The sequence below is a fragment of the Carassius auratus genome, chromosome 26 (genome assembly GCF_003368295.1).
Source record: "Carassius auratus strain Wakin chromosome 26, ASM336829v1, whole genome shotgun sequence".
In the NCBI taxonomy this organism is placed as follows: domain Eukaryota; kingdom Metazoa; phylum Chordata; class Actinopteri; order Cypriniformes; family Cyprinidae; genus Carassius; species Carassius auratus.
This window is the reverse complement of record NC_039268.1, coordinates 3788342-3798164: the sequence shown is the minus strand read 5'-3', so window position 1 is coordinate 3798164 and position 9823 is coordinate 3788342. Positions and strand designations below refer to the sequence as shown.

General features: G+C 37.4%; 1 protein-coding gene across 1 annotated transcript; it reads right to left on the bottom strand.

The window, feature by feature from the left end:
* Nucleotides 1-374: 374 nt before the first annotated feature.
* On the bottom strand, nt 375-9522 carry LOC113044124 (probable E3 ubiquitin-protein ligase HERC4). The gene is made up of 24 exons (XM_026203755.1): nt 9258-9522; nt 8958-9072; nt 8808-8884; nt 8477-8698; nt 8238-8329; nt 8016-8146; nt 7722-7849; nt 7547-7617; nt 7321-7439; nt 7043-7102; nt 6872-6947; nt 6551-6737; nt 6306-6466; nt 6149-6223; nt 5977-6051; nt 5799-5867; nt 5190-5339; nt 4952-5092; nt 3230-3396; nt 2162-2228; nt 1999-2057; nt 1156-1339; nt 977-1076; nt 375-874 (listed from the first exon to the last, which is right to left on the bottom strand). Exons 1-24 carry the CDS (start codon nt 9469-9471, stop codon nt 660-662), a joined length of 2955 nt encoding a protein of 984 aa, XP_026059540.1. The 5' UTR covers nt 9472-9522; the 3' UTR covers nt 375-659.
* Nucleotides 9523-9823: the final 301 nt, after the last annotated feature.

Below are 9823 nucleotides of genomic sequence, written 5' to 3'. Positions count from 1 at the left end.
CAGATGTACTCATGTTCAAAAAGAAAAAATTCTGCTGTTTCGTGTGAACGTTTCTGTGCTTCATACTTTTCTGTGGCTGTCATCATCCTCAATGAGGGAAGTTCAAAGTGCTGGGAGGACATTAGTAGTTAAGTGTGACAAGAAACATCTGCTGAAAATTGGATCAAACCTGTTAACCAAAGATTATAAATGAGCCCAACAGTGTTTACTAAAACATGTATTTTTATTTAAGCAATTAAATATGTTTGAAGAAACAATCAGTAAAAGGTTATAAGTTGACATACCAGAATATCCACATAATAATGCATTATATTATTATATTATATTATAACAAAGTGCTTTTGTTAAATTATTCTCCCCGCTGTGAGCAAAAACAATGAAAAGGTCATTATATTTTATGATATATATAAAATAGAATATGTATAGCTCTCATATTGTGATTATTAAGCCCACAGTTTTTTTTATAACAACTATACATTTACAAAAATAATGTGACCACATTAAGCAAAAGAGTAACATATATATGGCAAATCTATGACTGAAAGAAAATCAGGCAACACTGAATAACAGTTCATGTAACATTTAAAACTAGTGAGCTACAAAGTTTAGTAACATATACTTGACTTCAAATATTTAGGGGTTGGAACCTTGAGGAAAGTTTACTCTCGTCCAAAAACCTCACAAAAGCTGATTGCGTGTATAAGCTTGTTGCGAAGTGTATTGATGTCACTGTATTTGGGAAGAATAAATATGCCAAAACAGGTCTGGGCCTCTGGCAGTCGGTCATCTGCATCAGCACAGTTTAACTGTGAAATATTCAGAATGCGCTTTGAGAAACCTCCCACAGGTACACGGTCCGTCCCATACAAGAAAACTAGAGAAAAATGAATAATGTGAGGATGTGAAAGAATAATAATGATATTCCCTAAATGTGCATGATGCTTCAAGATGCTCATACGTTAAAGACAACACTTACCCAGAAATTTTCTCTTGTTTTCTTCAGATAACTCAAAGAAAACAGTCCAGAAGTTCTTGATGAGCTCATCAGAGGCAGAGCACTTTTCATAGGAAGCACACTGAAGATGAAGCAGAAAAAATCAGGTATTACAGAATATTTAAAACATAAAAATGTGAAAGTTTCTTGAACATGTTTACCAGCTGAAGCTCCTTCCACTCGTATTTAGGGGAGCCTTGGAAAAACTGCTGGAGTTCCTCAGGGTGGAACATGCTCCAGGCATCAAGTGGACAGCCCTTATAGAAACCTTCTGAAAAATGCTCAAACTGACTCTTTACTGACTTGTTGAAAATGAAGTCTACATACAAATCCACATACTCCAGTCTGCAAATGAAATGAAACATTGCAATGAAACACAAGAAAATCCAGCACTGCAAAAACAGGGAACACATCATCTATAGGCTAAATTATCTGTTTTATGTTGTCTTTTCATGTAATATCCATTCATAAGTAATGGATAATTAATTGAAGTATTTTTCAGTTTTTCTCAGTCCCTTTGGTATACTTAATATTAATATCGACAAACAGAACAAACAAATAGAATAATAGAAATGACAGATTATGACAACTAGCTTAACCATTTTGCATTGAAAGGCTTAAGCAATGAACTAATGATTTGATGTTTTGGGGGTAGGACTATTCAACAGAGAACCAGTATAATATATTTTGATCAACATATAAGCAACTGTAGGAAACAGCAGACAAGTGTACATAATCAGTTGCGTGAACATACAAAATAATTTGCAACTCCTACAAAAGAATGAGAAATTGCTTTTGATGTGCACAAGTGACTAAATGATGTAGAGGTTGTTTTGAGAATTTCAGTTCTGATCTGATCTGAGAAATGTACAAAAGCAACTTAATAAAACAGTATAACATCACAAGGACAAATAGAAAATGAATGTTTTATCAGGACCAGTTTGATCGAAAGTTTGAAGAGTTGAGAGAGAGAGAGAGAGAGACAATTACATTGTAGAGCCTACCTATTAGCTTTGGTCACTGGAATCTGATTTCCATTTGGAATGAGCTCTTGCCCTTTGACCTGAAGGAGGTAAATAACAGCACAAATGGCCCAGGGTCACAAATGTAAGTTTTAAAATAACAGTTGTGTACAATTATACAAGTCAACCACAGAAACTGTATTACCATGAAATCCAAAAAGAGCATATCCACTACTTCCTCCTCGTCCTCCTCAAGAAGGCTTTTCAGACTTCTAATGAGATTTTTGAAATACAATTATAAATATGATCTGCTCTGAAACACTACTTTGAAGCCTACAGTATAAAACATCTAATGTCTCATAGTCTTTAAAGGGAGGGTGAAATGCTCGTTTTCACTCAATATCCTGTTAATCTTGAGTACCTATAGATTAGTACTGCATCCTTCATAACTCCAAAAAGTCTTTAGTTTTATTATATTCATAAGAGAAAGATAGTCTGTACCGATTTTTCCCGGAAAAACACGACCGACTGGAGGCGTGACGTGTGGGCGGAGCTAAAGAATCACGAGCGCCAGTAGGCTTTTGCGTTGAGAGCGTTTGGAAGCTGTGACATTACCGTGAGGACAAAACCATCATCCAAAACAAACCATGGCTAACAGTCAGATTCAGCCGTTTATTTACGATCCAGAATCAGATCCCGAGGCTGAAATTGAACGATAGCAGCAGCAGCAACGACTCGCTCCGAGCGGGGCTCGAACCCGGGTCTCCGGCATGGGAGGCGGACGCACTAACATGGAGGCAGAGATATTTGAAGCAGTTTTACTCACCGCCTGCGGTTCCAACACACGATCGTGACCCTTTTTCGTTGGGATTGCATTATCCTTAAGAAATAAACGATGTGCAAATCCGTTGTCAAACTGGGCCTTGTTTGTAAAACAAGCATCTTCGAAATGCAGGGTGCAAACAAAAACACTTGCACAACTCCGTTGATGCTCTGTAAAAATAAACTCCATCCACTGGTCCCTTAATGCTGTTTTTTCTTTAGTAATCTGTGCAGGGTTATATATATATAAGGAAATTCCGCTCCATCTAACGTCACACAGAGCCATACTAGTATTACTAGAAGGAGTATTTTTGGAACAGAAATACTCCTTCAAACGTACAACTTAATTTTTGAAACTTTGTCCATGTTTAGCATGGGAATCCAACTCTTTAACAGTGTAAAAAACTCAGTATGCATGAAATAGCATTTCACCCCCCCTTTAATCGTTTACCTGGCCTCCACAGGAGACAGTTCCTCCAGATCATTCAGAGTGGGACTCTGCTGGAGGAGTTTCTTGAACAAGGCCAGTGGGAACTCTATGTTTATAAAATGATGGTTGTAGAGCGCCATTCCACAGATAACACCAAGATAGTAAAAATCTCTATTAGCTTGCATGCCCTGAAAAGACACAAGCATCACCGCACATATATGTGATATACAGGTGGATTTCAATAAATTGGAATGTTATGGAAAAGTTAATTTCATATATTGTGTATTAAAGAAATTCAATGCACACAGACTGAAGTAGTTTAAGTCTTTGGTTCTTTTAATTGTGATGATTTTGGCTCACATTTAACAAAAACCCACCAATCTCAACAAATTAGAATACTTCATAAAACCAAAAACTTTTTTAGTGAATTGTTGACCTTCTGGAAAGTATGTTAATATTTTGTACATATACTCAGTACTTGGTAGGGGCTCCTTTTGCTTTAATTACTGCCTCAATTTGGCGTGGCATAGAGGTGATCAGTTTGTGGCACTGCTGAGGTGGTTTGGAAGCCCAGGTTTCTTTGACAGTGGCCTTCAGCTCATCTGCATTGTTTGGTCTCTTGTTTCTCATTTTCCTCTTGACAATACTCCATAGATTCTCTTTGGGGTTAGGTCTGGTGAGTTTGCTGGCCAGTCAAACACACCAACGACATGGTAATTTAACCAACTTTTGGTGCTTTTGGCAGTGTGGGCAGGAGCCAAATCATGCTGGAAAATGAAATCAGCATCTTCAAAAAGCTGGTCAGCAAAAGCAAGCATGAAGTGCTCCAAAATTTCTTGGTAAACAGGTGCAGTGACTTAGGTTTTCAAAAAACACAATGCACCAACACCAGCAGATGACATTGCACCACAAATCATCACATACTGCGTAAACTTAACTCTGGACCTTGGTTTCCAAATGAAATACAAAACTTGCTCTCATCTGAAAAGAGGACTTTGGGCCACTGAGCAACAGTCCAGTTCTTCTTCTCCTAAGCCCAGACCTCTGATGTTGTCTGTGGTTCAGAAGTGGCTTAACAAGAGGAATATGACAACTGGAGCCAAATTCCTTGACATGTCTGTGTGTGGTGGCTCTTGATGCCTTGATCCCAGCTTCAGTCCATACGTTGTGAAGTTCACTCAAATTCTTGAATCGATTTTGCTTGACAATCCTCATAAGGCTGCAGTTCTCTCAGATGGTTGTGCATATTTTATTTCCACACTTTTTCGTCCACTCAACTTTTTGTTAACTTGCTTGGATACAGCACTCTGTGAACAGCCATCTTCTTTAGCAATGAATGTTTGTGGCTTACCCTCTTTGTGAAGGGTGTCCATGATTGTCTTCTGGACAACTGTCAGATCATCAGTCTGACCTAGTTAACCAAGCTGAGGGACAATTTTGAAGGCTCAGGAAACCTTTGCAGGTGTTTTGAGTTGATTAGCTGATTGTGGCATGTCACCATATTCTAATTAGTTGTGATTGGGTTTTTGTTAAATGTGAGCCAAAGTCATCACAATTAAAAGAACAAAAGACTTAAACTACTTCAGTCTGTATGCTTTGATTTTATTTAATACACAGGTTTAACAATTTGAGTTTAATTATTGAAATAAATTAATTTTTCCATGACATTCTAATTAATTGAGACGCACCTGTATGAGAAAGACCACATTAGGACGTACAAGGAATGTTCAGCGTAAAACTTACATCAGGATTGAACCAAACAAGTGAATTCTCTTGGACTTCCAGCACCTTTTTCTCCCATTTCAAAATAGATTGGGAAAGGAGGGAGAAAAATTCTGCTGATAAACCCCTTATATCACTTCCATGCTCCCCAATGAACTCCACCTGAACAGAAAAAAAAGCAAAGCCTTACAATATGGTAAAATGGCTTATCAGATGTTTCAAATGGTTAACTTTTGAATTTGAGTTCTATTGCATTTACCTTCAATGGATGGATATATGAGTGGATGTTTTGTCTGAGATACTCAAGTGTGTCCGTCAACACTGATTCCCTGTTTATTTGCAGCACGTTGGTATTGTCATTATGCATGAATGAGCCTGAAATGCTCTGTAGCCTTTCATTCCGCAGGTACTTAAAAAAGTACAATAATGTTAGCAGGGTATTTGCATAAAATGATTACATTCTCGGGGTGTTTACATGACATGGTTTTCTAAAACTAAAAATGGAAACCTTTTTAAGCGTTTTGGCCATTCATTTACATGACAACATCATTTTGGGAGTCTAAAAATGCTAACTTTTGAAAACAAGTTTCAAAGTGCAAATTTTTGAAAACAATATAATCTCCAGGTAAAAATCTCCAGAATTTGTGAAAACTGTGCATGCATATTATGTGATCAGTATAGGTATATGCACAGGTGCGTAGTGTTTCTTTACAAAGTGATATCGCTCAGTGTGAAAGAGGATTGTTTTGCCAATGTTGCTGTCTGTATGCAAAATGTTTCAAATAAATCCATGGAAGAACTTCTCAGTTTTTAATACATCATTGTCATGTAAACATACCCTCAGATTAGCATGGTATATGTCACTTACACAAAACATTCTCCATTTAGATGCAGAATCAGCCGCAAAAGGGAACTTCAATAATATTTTAATAGTTCTCTGAAAGAAAGATGCATGGGAGAAATATAGGTTTAAGTTATTAAACAAAAAACATAAAAAGTTCATGCAAATATTTACTTTTATCATGTTACAAGCCTTCAATACCCACAATGTAGTAATGTTGTTTCAAAACTATATCATAGACATCATTGCACTCTTTCAGGTATTCCAAGGTGACTTGCAGCTATTGATGTAGAAAAAAAGAGAATTTTCTTGTATTTTAGTATTCCTCAAAGAAAATAATTCTGTTTAGCAGTATTCACTATTGCTTTGCTTCTTACCATATCTAGTAGATCATTGATCTCATGAATGATGAAATCCCTGTTTGGGATGTCTCTGTTGGCACTGCAGCAGACCTTCAGAATAAAGTATAAGCAAATAGAGTATTATAGAATGACTGATTAAATTACATCTTAATCCAGTGTTTAAAAAAGGCACCTGATGGATAGTCTGAAGAATCTTCAAAAACTTCTCCAAGCACTGTATATCCTGGTTCATTTTACCATAAGAAATCTGGCCAATCAGCTCAGCAGATGCTTTACGAAATAACTTCACCAGGCTTTTGAGCCAACCATCAGGGAGTTTGGACCAGTGCTTCTCTGAGAATATAACCTAAAAATACTTAGACAAATGCAACAAAGCCAAAAACACAAGTGAAAGGCTGAAAGTTCTCCCAGCTTTACCTAACACCTTGTGAGCATCGGGATCCAGCTGAAGGATTTTGGAGGCCAGAGCTTCAGTGAGTTCGGTTCTTTGCTGTTTCTGGATACATCTGATGAGCTCAGGGAGGAGAATGTAAATTCTCAGCGATTCCTCACCAACTGGATTCGGATTCAGAGAACGAAGCATCTGTTCAACCACCTTCATTACCTGAGATACAAAAAATTTAAGGAATTTCAGGTTGCATACAAATTAAGTTCTCTCAGTTTGTGAAATTAAAACCCTTTTCAGCCCCTTAATGTTAAACATGTTAAACAAACTGGATATTTTGGAATTATTATTACCTTTGATATCACCTTTTCATTCCCTAATAACTTTGAAAAAGCTTTTTCAGCCAGTTCAAAATCCTGTTCATCTTGACTACAAAAACAAAAAACATTCATAGATATTTGTGATGCTTTCAGCAGATTTGTTTTGGGCTGAAAAATGACTAGACATATCTACTTCTGAATTACCTTGCTTTGAGAAAACTTCCATTCAAACAGGCAGCAGAGGAGAACATCTTTGTTATTTCCCTGTAAATATTGTCCATTTATATGCATTACCCTAACATATATAAATTACAGGCCACAGAAATACTAGTAAGACTTCTAATACTCTACTTAAGTCAAATCTATTTGGTGAATCCTTCAGTAAAACTCAGAAAAGAACTGACAAACACTTTGGAAATATTTTCTTAATTACACATAAATGAAAACAGAAGTCTGTCTATAAAACTGAGTCAGGCACTCACCTCTTTATCGTTACCCATGAATCTCTTTCTGACACCCAACGTTCAATCATCCTCTCATTTAATGTCACAATGCCTTTACTAGGATTGGGTTTAGACATTGCAGATTTGTTGCCAAGTCCCTACAGAAAAAACAACAACAACAACAACAACAAACAAGAAAAAACATAAGTAATCACAGTGCAACAATAATTTAAATAATTTATGAATGAAAACTACCATGTCTTACTTTGAAAAACAAGGCAAAGTAATGATTCTCCCCAGCAATAAGCTTTTCAATCGTATATTCACGATTACATTCTGTGTGCAACAAATACTTCATTCAGATCTCTGAGCATCATCATGAATATTATACAAATATTGATGATAAAATGGACCATTGCGAAGAAATGATTTTTAATTACTAGTTGACAGATCCACAGGGAAAGGCACAAACTTCTTGATCATTTTGCCATGTCCAAGCTTCCCTTGGATCCAGCATCCAAATGAGTAGATCAGCTTTGACGATGCGACTGATACGAGTGTGTGATGTCTTATGAAAAAAGAATTGAATGCCTAATTTATTGAGCAGAACTCAAACATCAGACATGTTAACCATGTGAGGAATTTTGTATGAGAGACATAGAACAGTGCATAAAAAAATCTGTACTATTGCTTTGAGATGCTGATTGCTAATAAAGCTTACGAACAGTCTTTACCTCCCACACGTGACCTGTGACACTTCAGATCCCCACAGTTCAGCAACCACCCGCGGATGATGCTCATCTCTAAATGATTTGTGCCCAAGCTGACCAGAGCCTCCGGATCCAAATGTGAACACGGTGCCACCCTGAAACATGAAACATTTACTAATTATTTTCTGTCCAGCTTGTTTTTATGCTAAATACAGTATAACATCTAATATATTATGACCATAGTACCTTTGATAAAGTGGCAGTGTGTTCACCTCCACATGAGATGGACACAGTTTTCTTCCCGTTCAGACTATTTATAACCGTTGGGACGTGTCTGTCTGTGGTAGTAACAGTCAGTTAATCACTTCCACATACATCATATTCATGCTTTGATATAGAGTTCACAGTATAGCACATATTTAGTACATTTATGTGTACTTTCATACTGTTACTGATTTAGCTTTTACGTGATGAAATAATCAGACCTGTAGTGTCTCCGAGGCCCAGTTGTCCAGCAGAGTTCTTTCCCCATCCAAACACGACTCCAGAGAGAGACAACACAAAGCTGTGGTCTCCTCCAGCGCTGATCTGAGCCAGCGGGACCCCACTCAGACTCTGAACATGTTGAGCAGACGGAGAGCCGGGATGATCTTTCCTCAAACCCAGCTGACCGTGAGAGTTCTCCCCCCATACGAACACCTGACCATCTGAAAGAGCAACAGCTCTCAACATCTACACTCAAACCTCAATCGATTCATCTCAATCATGAGATGTTAAAAGATGAAAGCAAATGGCAGATGAAATAGTTGTCAATACCCTTAGTTAGCGCCACTGAATGATGGTCTCCACATGTGATCTGAATCACCTGCCTATTTTCCAGACCTTTGAGAGGCCTGCAGAGACAAGACAATCTGTCAGATACTATAATCCATGATCATTTATGCTGTTTGATCTCCATAAACATACTTGCACACAGTAGATTTGTCCATAATGAGAACATTTCCTGCATTAGCAAGAAGCACCGCACCATCTCCTCCACAGACAATTTGTCTGAATGTTTTATTCTTTAGCTGTAGTTGCTCTGTAGTGCATAAATTATTTTCATCAGTTCAACTTCTCTTCAGACTATAAAAATGAACACACTTTCATTATAATGCCATTAAATTAATAAACATGAAGTATCAGTAGACCAAATATAAATATATGGCATTTATCTTACATTTTTATCTTTAAACTATGACCTAATGTGTCATTAGTGTATCATACTTAGTTTTCCATCATGATTATAGTCTTCACTGCGCAATCTCAGGACCGAGACCTTCCCATCCCGGATAAATCCAGCAAAACTCCTTCCAGCTGACATGTCCTGAACTGCTGTTTTTGGAGATAAGCATCGCAATCCACACTTGCCATTTTTGACTTGTTCAGCCTTCACCAGCCCCAAACCCTCTCTGACCTGCGCTCCCCAAAAACACAGCATGATCACAGCTGATGCACGAGAAGAACAGTTCAACAGACTCCTGAAGAGATTCTCTTCTTCTTAAATTGCAAACACGAAAGTTAAACCGGTAAAGTTTGTTTCAGGCAAAACGATACTATTCAAAACTTCCCACAAAACGAAAGTATACTGAATCTTATCTTCTGTATTTGTTGCTTTTACCATCGAGTTGTTTTATATGTGGAATAGGACAACCTGTCCACAATGACCGTCAGTTTTTTTTCCACAGAACATAAAGGTGATGTTAAGGTAAAATAGCGGGGAATGAAAACTCAGAAGTCACAATTCACATTCGTGTTTTCCATACAAAAGCGTGAATGGTGACAGTGACTGT

What these genes read in the sequence shown, in the direction of transcription:
- LOC113044124 (XM_026203755.1), bottom strand. Translation starts at nt 9,471, where the DNA reads ATGCTGTGTTTTTGGGGAGCGCAGGTCAGAGAGGGTTTGGGGCTGGTG. An exon ending in GGGCCTCGGAGACACTACAG is followed by an intron (nt 8,330 to 8,476) that starts GTCTGATTATTT and finishes TTACTACCACAG; the next exon opens with ACAGACACGTCCCAACGGTT. An exon ending in ATGAAAAGGTGATATCAAAG is followed by an intron (nt 6,738 to 6,871) that starts GTAATAATAATT and finishes TTTGTATCTCAG; the next exon opens with GTAATGAAGGTGGTTGAACA.